Below are 18,441 nucleotides of genomic sequence, written 5' to 3'. Positions count from 1 at the left end.
GCCCATGGTTGGGGTAGTTGTCTATCATAGTAATAAACTATCGCTCTTTCTCTACATGTAGAAAGTACGGAGACGGAGCACTTATGGTGCATTTATGGAGGACGGACAGTACGGCGCCATAAGTATGAACACGGGTCCGTGCTCAAATTGTAGTGATTTATATGAGAAAAAAGCACAGACGCATAGTCTGCACAAAATCGCTGTCTCCACTATTAGCCGTTAGCGCCATCTCGGGAGTTCCTTCACATATTCTTCCTGCTACGGCCAATCTGGTTTAGTCTAATATATCACTTTCACTACAAAATCCCCAAACTCTCCTTTATGCCTTTTCTTCTCTGTTGTGCTGTTTGTTACTCCTCAACATTCCCTGACTCTTCTCGCACCTCGGCATCTCGGCATCATACGAGTATCACCCTCTATCTACCATGCGCTTCTCCCTAGCAAGGGAAAGTTGGTTCCTCGTTGCCTGTATTGGGGCCATTGTCAACCTGAACGCTGCCGCTGCGAGCGTGTTGGAAGTGGACCTGGTTTTCCCGCGCAACGAAACATATGCGCCCACCACCTGGTTTCCCGTCGTTTTTGCCTTCCAGAATGCCGAGCGTGCGCGACTTCTCAACCCTCATATCTCCTACACTATACGGAACTGGGACAACATGCTTGGGAACGACGGCGCCAGCTTCTCCCACGACTTGCGATTAGCAAACTGGTCTAGTCATGACCCCTACTTTGTATGCAACTACTTTCATGATGTCTTCGCGAAGGAGGGCCGTTGGTGGCTGACCTGGCATGTGACTTGGGAAAGTTGCAATGAGGTCGCCTTTTCCGCCGGGCTGAGCCGTGACATGATCCGCAACTCCTCGAGTTGGTCTGTCCTCTTCACCACCGACAATTCTGCGCCAGAAATCGATCTTGTTGCTGTCACAAACAACAAAACCTGCCCCGCAGAACTAGGGGTTGCGATCAACGTTACGGACAGAACCATGGCAGTTCCTTTTGGGGTGGACTGGTCTGGCGGCGACACATGTGCAGTGGTGGCGTCCTCCACCCCGACGCCCACCGCAAATCCTAGTCAGGTTAAGGTCGACTCCGTTGTTGTTGCAAGCATGTCTGCCTCCTTGGCGGCCACCTTGTGCAGGGGCATAGACGCACCAGCTAATTGTACAAATGACGATGAGAGTGTCGCCCAGCAACTCGTTGTTCCTGGCGTATCTGTTGTCGGCATATCCTGCGTGCTAGCTGCATTTGGAGCGTTTATTTTTTTCTAATGTGAATATATTTGTGCATAATTATTTCGGCAACTTGTAAAGCCACCCAGTTATGTGGGGTTTCTACTACACAAAGAGGTAAGTGACTCATAATCCGATAAATCTAGGAAAATGTCAATGTCATAAGTAGATGCGTTATAGGTAACCATGGATGCGTAAAAGTTAATTGGTATGGCACCATGAATATTACCAGGATTAGCAAACGAGGTGAAATATCGGAACTTCAACGTCGTCCGACTTTTTTGGGTATGACGACTGAGCTGGGCGCACGACATAGGAACGTAGGAGCTAAGTGACTCTCACGCACCGCTATCTTAAGAGCAGAGAACGTCGGGGGGATTAGCTGGCTCCAAAGACCACGGGTCCTAGGAACCAATCGTGTTGTGAGACCCCACATAATTAGATATATAGAATAAAGGGGTATGTTTGTATATCTATTACTATGTATTATCTATATATCCCTTTAGCATACCATCAGGCAACTAACCAAAACTGCAACGACAAGCAATCCCCATCTGGCCGAAACCTGTCCGGCCACGCCCGTCTTACCTGGAGATGCAGCACCCCCAGTGGCGGTCCCTCCACTTGATCCCCCTGATCCACCCGAGCTCCCACTGCCACTGCTGCCAGTAGTTGTCGCGGCCGCGTTGCCGGATCCGCTGTCACCCCCGCCAGCCTTTACGCCTGCAGCCGAAATAACATACACCTGGCTATCTGCGGGATTTGTATACGTGAACACCGACCCGCTAGCTGGTGCCGTAACCGTCCCAGGCCCATTCGATAATGTCGCCGTCCCACTCGCCGGGAGATTAGCAGCATCGTAGAATGTCCCGCCCGCGACGGCAGGGAAACCAAGGTCAGACTCGCACGGGTACTTGGCGATGTAGGGCGCGCAGCTGTTGATCGGAGTGTTGAGATTCGTTTCGAGACTTTGGACTTGGTTCAAGCCGATGAGCGTGGGGTCAGTGGTGGGGCAGATGCCATAGATGCTAGTACGGTTAGTGGACTCGCGTCATGTCTGGTGCGAGTGACTTACCTCGAAAGGGCAGCGCTGACTTCGCAGCACTCGCAGCCCTGGATCCTCTGCACATTCGTAAAGGCGTCGCCTCCATTCTGGTTGTTCACGCATGTCGTGCCCTGGGAGATGCTCCCGGTAATAGCTTCGTAGACCTCCCCCACGTTGCAGGAGCAGGCGGCGGGTGCTCCTTTTGGTGTGGGAAAGTATGGAACGGGAGTCTTTGCAGTTGGGCAATTGATCAGGTACTCGATGATGTACGACTGGTACTCGCACTCGTTGACGCGGTTCCAGCAGTGGGATGCGTAGCAGTTGTAGCTCGAAATATAGTTTGTGCAACCACACGCCACAGTTTCGAGCTGGCTCGCGTCAGCGTCTGCTTGGTTCAAGCACTTAGACGTTAAGGCTGTGACTGCATTCAAACAGGTCTGCAGGCCGGATGAATCGCTACAACCCGTCGTGGTAAGTTGGACGACAGCCGTAGCAACGCCAATTGCGGCGAATATTGGCAATAGAATGCGAACCATAGTGACCTAGAGACCAGAAGCAACGCGAGGAGAGGAGTATAAGGGTATTAAGGGGCAGGCGTTCTTGGCTATAATATTGGCAAATCTTTCCACCCTCAGCAGACCCAACAGATAAACAGAGACGTAAAGGCCAAGACGGGGATAAATAAGACAAACGATACCTAAGTAGGAAAGATGCGGTGTGCCGAACGAGCCGCTGGGCACACGAGGCATACTCGAGGCGGCTTCTTTCTGTTGTTAGCAATTTGGACGGCCAATTAACTCCTCATCTTCTCCGTGCATGGTGAGGCTGAGAGTGGCTTAAATTGGCTAAAAGCCGAAAGTGGCTGGGTCCAGGCCAGGGGAGTGCAGATGAAGCCATGCCAAGTACAGTAGATATAAACGAAGCTTTTTTAGCGCTGAGACCGTGCGCCACAAGCGCCACGACCATGGGGATCTGACTTGCGCCCATATGCAAATTTTACCTGTCCTGCCTGTCAGGTTGGAGTGGATTGTAATGGTAGAAAGTGCTAACGTATGCTCGACAATCAACAAAATGAGCCGCTTTGCAAGTATCAAAACACGAAAATGGCGATTGCAAAAGCGGCAAGGATGAACGGAGCGGCCAAGGTCCTACTAACATATATTCTAATATGCAGCTGGTTAATAAAAAAGCATCAGTGGGTTAATAGTAGGGTGCGTCATGGGGGACCGACCCGTCGAGGGACCAACCCCAGACCGCACCATGGGGCGATCCGGTTCCAAATCTTCAACCCAGACCGTGGTCCGGTCTATTACCCACGGTCCCCCACCGGTCTGCTAAGAAACCGTTCAAAATATAGCGGATGTACTATTACACCTATTTTATAAGTAAAGGTACTTTGTCATGTGATAATATGTTATTATAGTCTATCACATGATTAAGTTCCTTTACATATTATATAGGTGTAGTAGTACACTACGATATATCGAACGGTTTCTTGGCAGACCGTTACGGCATCACACCGGTTTGGGCGGTTTGCCCTGATTTTCTAACCTAGTCCGTGGTCTGGGTTGGAAATCTTCAGACCGGCGGTTTAGAACCAACGGTCCCCCATGACGCACCCTACCCGCCAGCTGCCTTTGACCCCCGAACCTCGGTTTACTATTTCTTGATTTATCTTTTCTCAATTCCTAGGATATTTGATACTCGGTTGCCTATAGATGTCGACATGGGGACGCGTGATTCAAGCAAGTAATCAGTTTAGAGAATACAGCTCCCTGCAAATAAGTTGTAGGTGTATATCCGCGCCTTACCGCCTGAAGGTATCCAGCCCTGTATATTGTGGGTGTAGCAATAAGAACTCGCAGCCGTCACTCAAGTTCGGGGCAGTCATATTCTTGTCAGGCTGCTACGTCAAAATTGGTGCAAGATGTTCTGTTTAGTATTTTAGGGTTTTAGTCTTTCGACTTTTGATGTTTTGGTTTCAGGGGTTTTGGGTTTTAGTGTCGACGGTTTTCGGCTCCCAAGTTAATGAACCCTTGTCATGATCCAAGCCTGGATACTGCGACTATGTTTACAGGCTGGGATAATTCTGAAGTGCCAAATCCTCTTAACCGCCGTTCGGCCTCGGGTCTATCGCTACCACAGCGGGACGGATCTAATGCTATTAACCAAAGATGCCTCGATTGGGACTCCAGTTAGGCCTCTTAAATACGTAAGGCCCACCAGTTAGTTAGTTAATTGATTTGTCCATTCTATAGTACTTCGCCTATATACTATATTACTGCTGTTGATAGTATCCATATGCGACTATTTCTTCCTTCTATTTTCAGTGCGGTCGCTCCCGCGCCAGGATCACTAAAACTATACCCCATTGTCAGCATTCCGCCTCCAAGTTCCCGCTCCTCGACCATTGCTGCTTTTACCTCCAACCCCAATTACCTTTTGATTTCAGTAGGCCATAGCAACCAGCATAACTACCAGACAGCCCGGAACAAGGCACTTACGGGCGTCAAATCGTAAAGCTGGTGGTTGGCTCCCGGAATCCCCTTTGTTCTGCGTTGCATGAAAGCTTCCCATCGTTAAGAGCCTTTTGTTTCTGTGTCCCTACTCTTCAGAAGCTATGGTAACCAACAAGCGAACTGAAACGAAGCCCCTGAACATATATTAGTTGGTTTTGCAGCTCTCCTGATTATTCTTAACTGACAAGATTTTACATATAACTGTAATGGACGCATTAGGCGATGACCAAACATGGGACACCGGAATAATCAAGGAGCCCTGACCGGCCAAAAGGGGAGACCGTACATCTCACTGTGCTTTAATTCTAAAGATGACTAGTTGGATTCAGTTTCTGCCCTTCTCCGTCGCATGAAGTAGATCCTTCACGTTGCAAACTGTCCCACCTGATAAACCCAGGTTACGTACAACTATACTGAGATTATCATATCGGGCCTTCGCACAACTATCTGACTAGTAACAACAACCCTGCCGACTTCAACTGCCACTCTTGCAACCGCTGATTAATGTATCCTGGTTAGTATGCACTGCATCGCCCCAGCACCAATTATAATCCCTCATAACTACTCTCATATGATCAGCAGTGCACGTGGGTGAGACTATATTCCGACTCAGCAATAGTTCATATTATATTCTAGCTCCGTTGGCTAAAACAATCTAACAGCGATGGCACTAGCTTGGGGCAACTCGGCATCTAGTCTGTGAACAAACCCAGCTTGAATCTTGGGCGATCCAAGGGGCGACTACGTGGCGCTTGAAACGGTTGGTTAGATCAGATTTATCTTGTGATAGTGATGGCAGGGATCAATGGGAGTAACAAGTGAACTCTATATTATAAAAAATAGAAATGAAGAATTTATACTCTACTCTGCTTGCTCAAACTCGTGAGGTTGCACAGCCTACTGTGGGCCCACTGCGGTAAGTGCTAGCTTAACGTCGATCTTTAAACAAGGGCGAGTTCCAGACCACGTGTGACAAGCCTCTGCCAAGTCTTTGACAACGTGCTTCGACATTTCTGCCTCTACCCAATCCCAGTGAAGAATCATCTAATGTGATATTTAATCATAATTTCCAGAAAAATGTAGAAGCCAAAGGGCGCAGATCTTGTCTCTCTGTAGGCGGCGGTTGAGCATATATCTACTTGGTTATGGCCACAATAAAGGTTGTTATTTCTGGGCCAGCAACAAAGACACAATTTCATCTTTTCTTGTTGGTTTCTATTGGCTTTATACTTCCGTAGCCGTTGTTCAACATGCGCTACAACCTGAAATCCGCAGGCGCGACGAGTGCCACAGCTCTCCTTGCGCTAATTGGTAGCGCGGCGGCGCAGCACGAGCTTGCCGATAGCGAGGTCCCATTCATAGGGGGTGGCCTGTACAACTCTAGCGACCCGTCGTTGGCAGGTTACAAGGTCCAGTACAAGCCACCCTTCAAAGCGTCCAATTATGGCGGCTATTACAGCTGGGCAGTGAACAACAACACCGTCGGCATTAACAACAACACTGCCCAAACCGACCCTCTCGGAATCCCAAATACCCCAGCGGACAACACCGTGTACCCCTTCTTTGTAATCAACGAGGGGACCCCGAAAAAGGTCTTCCCCGCCAAAGCCAACGACGATGACGCAGACTGGCAGCACATACACGGCGACGGCGACCGCAAGTTCAAGAAGATCCTTCATGTCATCTTCGAGAATGAAGTCTACGGTTGGACCATGGCTGATAAGTGGTGGAAGCTGCTCGCGAAACGGGGAAGACTCCTAACGAACAGCTACGGCATCACGCACCCGTCGCTACCGAACTACCTTGCTCTCCTTGCTGGGGACTTTTTTGGGATCGCTGGCGAGGACCTCTATAACGTTAATACTACGACTGTGTATGATCTCCTCGACGCTGAGAAGATCAACTACGCTACCTACGTCGAAGGTTATACGCCCCTTGAGACGAAGCGCGGCCCGAACGACTGCAACAATGAGCTCTTCCTCGGCCCGCTCGATAGCACCAATCCCGACTGGTCCAGCCCTGTATACCGCCGCCTGGATGTTCCGGCGCTGCTGTTCTCGACGTACACCGAGAACTACGAACGCTGCAGCAAGGTCTACAATGCGACCGCGAAGTTCGATGAGGATGTGTTTGGCCACAGTATGCCCGCGTACTCTTACTACGTCCCGGATATGCTGCATAATGGACATGACCCCGAGTCTAACAGCGATTATGCCCACCAGCCTACTACAGCCGGGATGTGGTTCAATGCGTTCCTAGATATGTATCTTGAGGAGCTTACGGAACAGGGGACGCTGATTGTGGCGACATTTGACGAGGCGACGTGGCAGGATGATAACGACTATATTCCGAACAACAACAACCAAATTGCGACTATTTTGTTTGGGCACGGGATTGAGCCTAACACCAAGGATGATTCGTATATCACCCATTATGGACTCCTCCGCGGCGCTATCAGCAACTTTGGACTTGGTTCCCTCGGCCGCAACGACACCAATGCTACAAATGGGAACCTAGCCATGGTGCTTGGGTCTAAGGAGTAGGTGGAACTAGAAGTTTGAACTTACTTCATGTGTGACTCTGGAATGGGTTCTTAATATTCTGGATGTCACATACAATGATCCTATTAAGGATAAGTAGAATAAAATGCAGATAATTTCGTATTATAAGTTAGGAATAATTCTTACTGTTCTTAATTAAATAAAATGCTGTACCGCACTTTGTGAAATCATCTGAAATATTTTTGTTTTCGCGCTCCAAGATGGTCGCCAAATAGATCTCGAAGAGAAACAGGTCATTGGGGGCCTGAAGACAAGCGCTCAAATTTTGTCTGCATGTAATGGTACACCGTATATAGATTTGGAACATAGATGCAGTCGTGCTGGCTCGCATATCGCCCGTGGCGAGGGGTCAGGTGTAACACAGCACCCTAACACGAGTGTATTACTATATTAGGCGTTAGAGGGAACAGAAACAAATGCATCTATGCCAGGGCACAAAGTGAGAATTCTACAAAGTGCTGTTGTACTTGTTATACATCAAAATTAGCAAGATTAAAAATGTACTTAGGTAAGAAATGTCGCCATAAGTCTCACATAAGCGCGTTGGATAGCCAAAGTTATCGTCGAATACTCTACTATTGTTAGCGCTTATGTCAGACGGAGTGAAGGCGGCGATTAAGCTCCGTAATCGAAAATACCTACAACAATAGTGAAGTCAAGTTCTCTTTTTCATGCTTCTTTTCTTTGTCGGCGTCATATATTGTCGCAGTATCTGTATAAGCTTTCATTTTTATACCTTGCGTTATACTACTATGGCAGTTCTAAGGCCAAGTTTCACCACCAACCCAGGTGCTACAGAGTCACCGGGAGTCGATGCTATCATTTCTGCACTCAAGATGATGCCACACATCGAAGGGGGCTACTTTATAGAAACCGACCGATCGCCAGATATCGTTTCTTCTCCATTCCCCATCAAAGCCTCTTCCACATCAGAGCTCACACCCAAACGGCCTGGGTTTGACCCTACCCTTCGAAATACTTCGACCACAATTCATTATTTTCTTACACCAAATGGTCCTCAAGGAGGATTCCATCGAAACAAAGGGCGCACAGTACACACATTACACAAGGGTAGAGGAAGATACGTGATAATTCATGCCAATGAATTAGGGAAGGAAAAAAGGATTGAAAGCTTCATTGTTGGACCTAATATCGAAAAAGGAGAAAAGCTACAGTGGATCGTTGAAGGCGACAAGTATAAAGCGAGTTATCTGCTACCGGACGAAGACGGCGGAGTTCATAGTCAGGGGCTGTTGATTAGCGAGACCGTCGTCCCAGGGTTCGAGTTCTGTGACCATGACTTCTTATCTCGACAGGGGTTAGAGGAGCTCATAGGTGTTCAGAAAGCCCAAGAATTGGGTTGGTTACTTAGTCCATTAGCGAAATAATACCAATTCTTTGTGCTCTTGTTCCCCAAAGCACAATATATACCAAGACGAACACGATTAGTCTCAGATACCATTAAGAACGCTGTAAAACACGTGACAGCGCGTTTGATAGTTGTTGAGATCTTCCCGGATAGGCTGTGGGACGCAGTCAAATGAGGGATTTCAACCTGGTTTGAACAAAGGCGGCTTCTTCAAGTTATCTCAATTGTGTGCAGGTCGTTAAGACAGCCTCTACGGCTAACATCTATCGTCGTACGGGACTGGCTAACAACTAGAAGCATCAGTGGTTTAGTGATATTAATCCATCGATGCCAGTTCATGGAGAGGGCCCTCTAATGCCAGTTTACCCTTTCCTGGTTCCCCTTTCTTGAATCCTGGAAAAGCAGCGACATTTTAGCGCTCGGTTGCCTGGAAAAGAATTGGATGTCGACATGGGGATGTGTGATTCGAGCCTAATAACTGGTTCGGAGCATCCGGGTCCAGGAAGGATGATGGTATTCGTCGTGCGGGGTGGGATGGAGCTAAGATCTCCCAGGCGCGGGGTAAGACAGGGCTAACGTCTCCGGATGGCAATTCAACAGGCTATGAGCGATGAAAAGATGTTGAAGAGTCGGTAGGTGGTACGCAATTTTTCGTGGGTGGCATTACTTTTCAACGAGACTACCTCGCGAGCAATCCAGATGATATCATCACTATAAACCCCATGGCCAGTAAGCCCGGCTCTCTCAATTTCAATGTCAGGTTGGACCGTGGTGCCTGGGACGTCGTTGAGCTAGATCGCCACGTTCAGTATAGACTGCCTCAAACAATGACTCTATTGTCATTGGAGGGTCTACTGCAGGTGCTGGGCCTATTGTCTAGGCTGCTGGAGCACGCATAGTCGCGTCTGGTGGCAAAGTTTCGACGCTAGGTGATAATGTTCTGTGTAAGAGAGCAGATGAGGCTACGGTTTTCTTTCAGGCATGAACGAGCTACCGAAGGAAGGATCCCAAGCGTGCAGTTCTCTCTGATCTAGCGGCTGTATCGAAGAGCTACAGCGATATTCGCGTCGCCCATGTTTCCCACTACCAAGCTATCGCAGGGCGTATGTCTCTGTATCTTGGAAATCAACACCGGAACAAAAAGCGCTCACGGCGCCTCAAAGGATGGCCAATATTGCAGTTGATGCTTTTGACCCTGAACTAGCAGGCTTGTACTTCCAACTGGAGTGCTTGCTTTTTACCTCTTACTGAATAGTTCTAACGTTTTGGTCTAGAGATGAACTATTGGCCCAGCTTGGCTACAGGTGAGTAGCCATTTGAGCTGTAATGTTATACTCTCTAAGTAGAATGAGCGCTAACTTCAGTTTAACAAAAGGTCTTGCGGATCTAACTTCGCCACTGAATAGCCTCTTAAAAACGATGGGCACACAAGGCGCAAAAGTGGCCAAGGAGATGTACGGCTGCTCTAGCACCGTAACTCACCATAACACGGATTTGTGGGGTGATTCGGCACCCCAGGATAATTATTCTCCTGCAACTTTTTGGCCGATGGGAGCCACATGGATGGTCACTCATATGATAGAACACTATCGATTTACTGGGGATAAGGAGCTTCTCAAGGACATGTTCCCGACACTTAAGGCTAACGTTGAATTTGCACTCAACTTTCTGAAAGAATATAACAGTTATATGGTAACAAATTCAAGAGTATCTGCAGAAAACACTTATGTCATACCAAATAGCAACGGGAAGACAGCGTCCATTTCACTTGGTACGACTATCGATAACCAGTTGCTCTGGACCTCTTCGGATTTGTTCCTGAGGCGCAGGCTGCGCTCTGTATTCGAGACGATAAATTTGCCAAGCGCGCAGCCCAGATGAGGGCGAAGCTTCTTAGCTTAAGGATAAATCAATACGGTGGCATTGCCGAATGGATCCATGACTATGAAGAGGTGCACTATCCTGTTGTCAGAGAGGAAACCTCTAGTTCACTGTCGGCTGACTTCTTCTTCCCCTCCTTGTTGTAGTCTATCCCAGGCAACGGGCACACTTCCCACCTTGTACCAATATATCCGCTATTGCATATCAACTCGTCTAACAAAACGACGTTTGACGCCGCTATCACCAGTCTTCACAATCGACTTGAGTAGGTCTCGTTTTTTTTTTCTTTTTCCTATTCTCCGTTACACATTCTGCATGGTGTCAAGGCAACTCTTCCCATAGCGTTGATGCTCTCTAATAAAACCATATATTCTCTCGTAACTCAAGCGGATGGTATGTATTGAATAGTAATGGCGGCGGCCCTTGTGGTTGGCCCCGAGACTGGACTATTGCCATGTCTGGCCGCATGCTCCTCCCAGACATAGCGCATGAACGTCTTGTTACTCAAATGAGCGAATGCTCATGGAATAAGACCATGTTAAACCAGGGAGACGTGGCACCCTTCCAGATTGATGGCAATTTTCGTACTCCCGCTGGTATTGTGGAATCTTTCATACAAAGCCACGAATATAATGACAGCACCTCCTGGCAACGCCAAATTGGAAGCAGCTTATACAGGAGAGCTCAACAAAGTCACTCTAATTTGCCTGCTACCCAGTATTCCAGCTGCGTGGGTTGCCAGTGGCGGAGGTTCATTCAAGGGCATGATTACTCGAGGAGGCTTCAAGGTTGACGCCAGCTGAGATAACAAGGGCAACTCAAGACTGCGACGATTACGTCGGAGCTGGAGAATGACGTCTACGTTACGATCGGCCAGACGCCAATTGGCAGCAATGAAGATCAGAGTATCAAGGTGGCTGGTCTGGGCACAGGGGCCATCGTTAACTTGAAGGGGAAGAAAGGCACGAAATTCACTGTGACATCGGCCTAAATGAGTTCTAAGATAAATATTGTCTATAGGCTACAATATATCTTAATAAATAGGCGTTATCCGCACCATGAGCTCTTCATTTCGTACAAATGGTCTTTGTTTTGCGTAATTTTCACTTATTCTCGAAATATTTTATCACGTAAAATACCATTTTCAAAAGAAAATACGTAAGCAAAATGGGCAAATTAATTAGCATTAGCTCTATTGTGAAAAGACGTCTCTCATTCACTAGTAGTTTATCCTTCGAGGGCTTTATAACTATTGCCTTAGCAAGATCAAGGTAACTAAGAGGCAAGCAGAGTAGTAGGATAGACGGGAAGGGAGGCGAGAAGGAGAAGGAGAAGAAGGAAAAAGGAGAGCAGATTTCCCTACTCCACATACAGTCATTCATTCCTCTCCTTTCACTCCCATCTTATTCCTCAGCGAAGTTCTACTTGCATAAAACCTAGAAAATTGTATGAACCACGTTATAGTATTTGTAAAGCACTCTTTATAATATACTATGTAGCGCCTAAATAATTGATAGCGGCTCTGCCAAAAGTCGGTTTCCTAAAAATGACTCCTTTAGTAGGCATAATATAAGGTCGCTTCATCTTCATCTTGTCTGATCTTTTTGTTCTCTCTCATGAGGTTGAATCTCATGGCCCAAGCTGCGATAGCTGTTGCTGCAGAAAAGGCAGCGCTAGTAGCAAGCGCAAGAGTATACCTTCCCCCGTAAGAGTTGGTCCAAAGGTACTGTACCCAAGTTAGTAAAGCTCAGACGTTATGAGTTTTAGAAAAGACTTACCGGAGTCCAGATGAAACTCGCGTTTGATGTGCTAACGATGATAGAAATTGCAATAGCTCTCTTCTCCTTTGTTTGTCCGCAGGTAGCACCAACCCACCCGAGAATGATACTATTAACAGCGTAAGTTCCAATAGCAAAAATAACCATGCTGACGTAGCGTGCAGCAGTGTTGTTGACTGCGAATCCAAGTATAAATCCAAGAATGGCGACAGCCTTAGCAATTGAGATGTGCCAGGTTCTCTCATTGAACTTCCCTGAAGACCATGACCAATACACGCTAATCGCACCAGCAATAAGATACTAAAGAAAGGCATTATTAGTGTAAGATTGCGGCATTTCAATCGCTGGGTACGCACTGGTGGGCAAGTCAACACAAGGGTGATGGTTCGATCGAAGCCAAGACCTTGAACAACACTAGGGAACTAGAAAACTGATTAGCAAGAACCTGTGATGACAATCAACTACACGTACAAAGTTTTTGAATCCGTTAGATGCCAGGTGCATGTGCTGCATAAAGACAAAAATCCAAACCCGGTAGTCCGAAAGAGCTTCTTTAAGTCCTTTAATAGTAGAGATTTTGCCCTGATCATCAACTGTGTCTCGCTTGATACGTTCGTGTGCGAGAATGCGCTCCTCTGGTGTGAGCCAGCGGGTCACAGTTGGGTCATCGGGTAGGAAATGGGTGCCAACAACAGCCACTACAAAGGTTAAAATACCCTGGATAATAAAGAGCCATCTCCATCCCTCAAGGCCCGCGATTCCGTCCATTTTGAAGAGGACAATGGCGATTAGACCAGCAAAGGCAGTAGCGAAGATGTTTCCTGTGTATAGAATGGCAATGCGAGTGGCGACCTCTTTCCTGGTGTAGAAGATGGAAAGGAGGTACAATGCACCACTAGGTTCCGTCAGTATACCATAGGCGAAATACAAAAAACCTCACGTACGGATAAAATGGGGCCTCTGTGACGCCTAAGAAAAATCGAGTAAGGAGAAGCCCAGTGAAATTTTGTGAAATGCTGGTAAGTGTCGAAACGATGGCCCAGAGCGCCATGGCTGATCCCTATTAGAATATGAGTATGGAAGTAAATCCTAAGTAGCCAATATCACGCACCATGTAAAAGGATGGCCTGATTCTGGTAATCAACATGTTCGAGGGAATTCCACCAAGAATGTAACTGAATTTAGTTAGTTGACGGTCGATTCTAGTCTGACTGTGTTATCATACCCGACGAAGAGAATGGAGACGCAGGTGGAGTACTCTATACAAACGAAAGAGAAAAAATTAGTACTCTGCTTAAGACCATCTAAAGATGGTGTTCTTAGGACTTACGCGTAGGAGTGATGTTAAGATCTTTTTCGATATGATCCAGCTTCGCTAGAGCAATAGCATTACGATCGAGATAGTTAAGCCAGTACATTAACCAAAGCGTTGGCTAATACCCGTTAACTTAGAAGAGTTGAGAGAAAGATCTAGCGCACCATGATTCTGAGGTCTAGCTTCTTAACAAGTCGTTTCTCGATTGGGTCAATCGAGATGATAGCACCAGAGTAATCACGTTGTACCGCGCTAGGCTTCTCAGTATCTTTGAAGATATCCTCATCATGGACCACAGCCGAGCCAAGATCTTCTTTCTTCTCCATAACGGAAGTAGTTGTTTGAGGATAGCGTGTATAGGGGGACATATAGGAAGTGGGATAAGCTGACGAGGCTTGGAGAAGGGAATTGACTATTAATCTGGGGAAATTCCGGGGTTAGTACTTGATCTTATAGACGATAAATCGTGGCTATTGGGGCCCTATGGAGGTGAACGAATCCACGGCTTCAACCAATCAATTCATTATTGCAGACAACCTTACCTTCAGGGGGATTTCTACAGACTAGAGAATAAAACGGACCGACACACGTCAGCTTAAGAGAAAGCCAAGCTAGCGGCAGATATCTTCCCAAGAAAGGGAGAGGGCTTTTGCTAATCTTTCGCCACCTATTAGCTGCCAAGCCCTGACTCCGCCGCCCCCTCCTCCTTGGCTAATTAGTGTCGATTCCCAGCAAGGGAAAGAACTGTAACGAAGATATTCCGGCCTTGGCTAGTACCAGTGAGATCTAGACGAGAAGTAATTGGCGACAAATGAGCATTTTGTCTTGGAAGGATGCACTTGGGCCAGGCCCTGCGCGGAGGAAAACAGCCTGGCCACGAAGACAATCAAATCTACCTTAAAGGACGTAATAGACCTATGTCAACACATATTTGTATTTCAGGCGTTAAATGCCGCTCTCAAAATATATGTCTGTTGAATCGTTGAACTTCGAAGGCAGCGGCCATGGATATTATGACAGTCAATGTGGTGTGGAGTAAAGATTAAGCCCAGTGAACGCTGAGCTAATATTATGTCACAAGAGTGCATGAGAATAGTTAGGATTATGTTTTCTATTTGAAGTTATCCGACGGATGGCGCTTAAGCGACCAAGAAGGTGACGGCACGGTTATGGCAGGATTTTGGAACATCTACGGTACAGGTTCTAGGAGGTGAAGTCCACCATTCTCTAGAACTGCATTCTCCGACCAATAGTGGAGATTGTACCTGGAATCAGCCAGTAGCTAATCAGCCGGCTAGACTTAGAGAGTGTCAGGACAAGTGACGATGCTCTGGGAGGCAGTGAGCTCAGGGGCCTCTGGTGTATCGCTATACCTTCTGTCACTTCATTAATGATAATGCTATGCAACTATTTCATCTTTCGTCTACTACATGATTCACATCATCAACCATAACTCGCTATCAAAGACTTATCCTGATTAGTCTTTGGTGGTTTCGCTGACTATCGAAAAAGTGCTATGATTAACCAACCCTGTTCTTTAAACCGCGTGGCGGTAAATGATCTCGCAGCCTTGCCGTGCGAGCGTTCCTAACGTCTCCGCCACCTTCCCACCTGCGAAACCGACGATCTCCGTGCAAACTTTACTTCCTCATATAACGACGACGGACAAAACTACCCTACTATGCAGGATAAGAGTCCTCCGTCTTCACGGTGCACCACAACTAGCGGACCACAGTAACTATTTTCGATCGTCGGTGTCGCCGTCAAAGCGACAACACGGGGTCGCATGACCCCGCATCTTCCCCCTGTCGGCATTTCCAAGAGCTTTATGCAGGCTTACACAGCCCGGATACTCCTTCCTATATTCGTCAAATCAGCTCTCGAGCTTGCAATTAGCGCGACTAACTCCACCCGGGAGGGTTCTCAATTCTTATTTCGAGACATTTATATTCACTAAGGCCTACCCGTAGTTTACATAGTTAGGTTTGGACAATCGATTACATTCGTTTTCTCTGCATGATTTATTCTGGCAAATCAATACAGGGACGTAAAAGCGATGTGTTGTAGACAGAGACAGGGACAGTTCTAAAGAGGTCACTTCAAGAGGCGTTCTTTGTGATTAAAAGAAAAGTACGTGTTCATAATGGGTACATAGTCTTGGCGTGTGTTGGAATTACTTCAAGGGGTGGTTTCTGGCGATTTTGAAAGATGAGGGCACACCGCACCCATTTTTGAAATTGAAAGTGCTCCTGTAGCATTAGCAAAGATCAGGACGCGATCTGCGGGTGCTACTTTAAGAGGTTTGGATGTTGGCCTGGTGCATCTAGGTACAGGGATGTGATCGAAAAGTGGTTCTAACGTTCATTTCAACCAATAATCGGTCCTCAAACCTAATTCCTCAAGTACGTAATCGTCGGTGTTCTCACCGACGATTAGCTAGGGTGGTCCGTGCGAACACGGGCAATTATCCGCTATTCTTCGCTGGGTCAACAACTACCTCGACCAAAATCCCTCATATTGCCCACTGCCTGTAAAGAAACCCCATAGCACCTTTGGGACAAAACATAATAATTATGGCGCTTGCAGAGGCTCGCGGACTTAACCGGGCGTATATCGTGTGTAAAGGTCTGTAGACTACATAGCACGTCTATCCCTGCCATCAGCAACTGCCGAAGCGGCCTAAGAGCGCTCAAAAACGCGAAACGGTTAGTCGATTCTGATATCTGCCTTAGGCCATTAAAAAGGCTGTATCCCGTGTCTGCGATTGTGGGAACGGGGCATGATTGGTCGATTGCCCAAATCTGCATTGGGCCTCTCGAAAGGCCGCATTCTATATCTTCGATTATGACAGCGGCTTTATCGAAACGGGGGATGGTTAGCCGGTTTCCTAAACCTCCTTTAGGGCTTTTAAAAGGGCTGAATCCTGTGTCCGTGATCACGACAGCGGCTTCATGGAAACGGGGTGCAGTTAGTTGATTTAGATTTTTGCATAAAAGTGCCACATCCTCTGTCTTCGATTATGATAGCGTCCTGATTCTGATATCTGCCTCATGCGTCTCAAAAGGCTGCATCCTGTGTCTTCCATGCAGATAGCAGCTTCGTAGAAACGGGGGCTGCCCCGTGGCCTGCCCTGTAGCCCAGAGGTTACGGAACCACTGGCCTAATACTAGAACCTCATAATAGTAACGTAAGAAGCATAGACAACTTCGTCGGTTTTACTGCGATTATACAACAATCTATATTGCCCTTCCAAATTCCGACCGCACCGTGGTTTTTCCGCCACCTAGGGACGGACGTTACTTTGAGACACTAGATTTATAAATGGCACCTTAGCATTAGAGTAGCTCTAACGCGCACATCGTACCACACTCAATCCTTAATCGCCCAGTGAAAATTTCACAAGCACCGCCCATCTAGTATCTCATTTACCTCTCTTATCATAGGTGATTCGGAGAGATCTCGTCGTTGTTCTTCATTTTGGCCTAAATTGCTGAACTCGCTAAGTCCGAGCAGTTTATTCTCAGCAGCTGCCGCATTCCGTCTTTAAACCCTTTCATCCTTAATAATTTCTGTAGTCCCGTCGGGCAACTTCAAGCCCATTTTCTCTAGTTCATTATTAATCTCGAAAAAGTACTCGAAAGCTGCCTTGTGAAAGCCCTCTTCATTTCCTTCTCTGAAATTGTTCCAAGCTTTGAGTGCGTCTTCAATATGGTCATTAGGTAAGAATCTCTCACTACCTAAACTTCTATATATGATCGGATTGCGATCGTAAATAAAATCTTGAAATGAACGGTAACCCCCAAACTTTTTGAAATACTGGTCCTGGTAGTAGTTAATGTTTCCTGATGATTGACGCCTCGTGTATTATGTCTAGGACATAAGGCAGGGACTAAGCTGGTCACCTCCTTTTCTATATATGAAGGCGTTGACAATCGGATCACACACCGGCAGTGGAGGTAACGAATCGTTACTAACGATGAACAATATTGAATATCGGCTCCCACTTCATTATGAGACGCCTGCATACAAGATCGATTGGCGGGTTTTCATACGTAATTCCGCTGGTCGACATAGGGGTAGTCTCCTGTTCTACAGTAGGACGATAATCTCCTTCCGTTGACTTCTTCTTCCGTGAGGCCAATTGATAATCCCGGTACCATTTACGGCTTAATCCGAAGCTTACATCTTTTGTCTTGAACTTAATAGCGTTAGTCTCAACCTAATAAAGTTCTAGAGCACATGAAGAGCTAACAATTTGTTAGTCTGAAAAGAATCAAAACCGAGTAGGGCAGTACAGGTTACCATTTAGACCATTTTCGTCTAGGTGCATTCTTTTTTCTCGGTTTGAAACATCGGATACACTTGCCCTTTGGAAAGCCGTGCCAAGTACTCATAATGAAGGGTTGCTTAATCCCGCGACCTCCCTTTACCATCAGGCTTCTCTTTGGTCGCGGTCGCTCACGCGCCAAGACCACCACCAAAATCGTCTCTCGTTGTCAGCCCCCCCGCTACCGTGTTCACACTAGGACCTTTGCTACTTTTACTTACACTGCCACTAAGCACGTCCATCTCCACCTGCAACGACCACCGAATCAGCCTAAGAGCGCTTAAAACCGCGAAACGGTTGGTTGGTTCCGAAATCTGCCTCAGGTGATCGCAGGCACAGGATGTGCCTGCGGGCGGTTTCATGGCAACAGGGAATGGTTGGCTTCGGTGTTGTTACTTGCACTGCCATTTGGGGGGAGAC

At 47.1% G+C, this 18,441-nt stretch overlaps 7 protein-coding genes across 7 annotated transcripts; 5 read left to right on the top strand and 2 right to left on the bottom strand.

Annotated features, from left to right (window-relative positions):
* Positions 1-296: 296 nt before the first annotated feature.
* VE01_10543 (uncharacterized protein) lies at positions 297-1,281 on the top strand. The gene has a single exon (XM_018279940.2). It carries the CDS (start codon positions 426-428, stop codon positions 1,263-1,265), a length of 840 nt encoding a protein of 279 aa, XP_018125154.1. The 5' UTR covers positions 297-425; the 3' UTR covers positions 1,266-1,281.
* Positions 1,282-1,683: 402 nt separating this feature from the next.
* Positions 1,684-3,248, bottom strand: VE01_10542 (uncharacterized protein). Its single transcript, XM_018279939.2, has 2 exons — positions 2,302-3,248; positions 1,684-2,254 (listed from the first exon to the last, which is right to left on the bottom strand). The coding sequence occupies exons 1-2, from the start codon at positions 2,805-2,807 to the stop codon at positions 1,729-1,731; spliced, it is 1,032 nt and encodes a 343-aa protein (XP_018125162.1). The 5' UTR covers positions 2,808-3,248; the 3' UTR covers positions 1,684-1,728.
* Positions 3,249-5,889: 2,641 nt separating this feature from the next.
* Positions 5,890-7,443, top strand: VE01_10541 (uncharacterized protein). The gene has a single exon (XM_018279938.2). It carries the CDS (start codon positions 6,041-6,043, stop codon positions 7,331-7,333), a length of 1,293 nt encoding a protein of 430 aa, XP_018125152.1. The 5' UTR covers positions 5,890-6,040; the 3' UTR covers positions 7,334-7,443.
* Positions 7,444-7,958: 515 nt separating this feature from the next.
* VE01_10851 (uncharacterized protein) lies at positions 7,959-8,954 on the top strand. The gene has a single exon (XM_059464299.1). It carries the CDS (start codon positions 8,023-8,025, stop codon positions 8,737-8,739), a length of 717 nt encoding a protein of 238 aa, XP_059320282.1. The 5' UTR covers positions 7,959-8,022; the 3' UTR covers positions 8,740-8,954.
* A 658-nt stretch (positions 8,955-9,612) lies between these two features.
* VE01_10540 (uncharacterized protein) lies at positions 9,613-10,601 on the top strand (the record flags this gene model as incomplete). Its single annotated transcript, XM_059464163.1, has 2 exons — positions 9,613-10,024; positions 10,096-10,601. Exons 1-2 carry the CDS (start codon positions 9,997-9,999, stop codon positions 10,599-10,601), a joined length of 534 nt encoding a protein of 177 aa, XP_059319226.1. The 5' UTR covers positions 9,613-9,996.
* A 454-nt stretch (positions 10,602-11,055) lies between these two features.
* On the top strand, positions 11,056-11,592 carry VE01_10539 (uncharacterized protein; the record flags this gene model as incomplete). Its single annotated transcript, XM_018279936.1, has 3 exons — positions 11,056-11,185; positions 11,241-11,351; positions 11,414-11,592. 3 exons carry the CDS (start codon positions 11,056-11,058, stop codon positions 11,590-11,592), a joined length of 420 nt encoding a protein of 139 aa, XP_018125159.1.
* Positions 11,593-12,151: 559 nt separating this feature from the next.
* Positions 12,152-14,119, bottom strand: VE01_10538 (uncharacterized protein). Its single transcript, XM_059464162.1, has 8 exons — positions 13,710-14,119; positions 13,605-13,638; positions 13,491-13,554; positions 13,324-13,439; positions 12,851-13,274; positions 12,736-12,801; positions 12,380-12,679; positions 12,152-12,327 (listed from the first exon to the last, which is right to left on the bottom strand). Exons 1-8 carry the CDS (start codon positions 13,795-13,797, stop codon positions 12,157-12,159), a joined length of 1,263 nt encoding a protein of 420 aa, XP_059319228.1. The 5' UTR covers positions 13,798-14,119; the 3' UTR covers positions 12,152-12,156.
* Positions 14,120-18,441: the final 4,322 nt, after the last annotated feature.

This window comes from Pseudogymnoascus verrucosus (assembly GCF_001662655.1).
Source record: "Pseudogymnoascus verrucosus strain UAMH 10579 unplaced genomic scaffold scaffold_87, whole genome shotgun sequence".
Taxonomy (NCBI): domain Eukaryota; kingdom Fungi; phylum Ascomycota; class Leotiomycetes; order Thelebolales; family Thelebolaceae; genus Pseudogymnoascus; species Pseudogymnoascus verrucosus.
The sequence above is the reverse complement of the archived record's forward strand: the minus strand, read 5'-3'. Positions and strand labels throughout refer to the sequence as shown.

Excerpts from the sequence above, each read along its gene's own strand:
- VE01_10543 (XM_018279940.2), top strand. The coding sequence starts at position 426 with ATGCGCTTCTCCCTAGCAAGGGAAAGTTGGTTCCTCGTTGCCTGTATT.
- VE01_10542 (XM_018279939.2), bottom strand. The coding sequence starts at position 2,807 with ATGGTTCGCATTCTATTGCCAATATTCGCCGCAATTGGCGTTGCTACG. Across the intron at positions 2,255-2,301 it reads GTCAGCGCTGCCCTTTCGAG|CATCTATGGCATCTGCCCCA; the intron begins GTAAGTCACTCG and ends TAACCGTACTAG.
- VE01_10541 (XM_018279938.2), top strand. The coding sequence starts at position 6,041 with ATGCGCTACAACCTGAAATCCGCAGGCGCGACGAGTGCCACAGCTCTC.
- VE01_10851 (XM_059464299.1), top strand. The coding sequence starts at position 8,023 with ATGCTTCTTTTCTTTGTCGGCGTCATATATTGTCGCAGTATCTGTATA.
- VE01_10538 (XM_059464162.1), bottom strand. The coding sequence starts at position 13,797 with ATGTACTGGCTTAACTATCTCGATCGTAATGCTATTGCTCTAGCGAAG. Across the intron at positions 13,275-13,323 it reads ACAGAGGCCCCATTTTATCC|TGGTGCATTGTACCTCCTTT; the intron begins GTACGTGAGGTT and ends GACGGAACCTAG. Across the intron at positions 12,680-12,735 it reads TTGTGTTGACTTGCCCACCA|TATCTTATTGCTGGTGCGAT; the intron begins GTGCGTACCCAG and ends GCCTTTCTTTAG.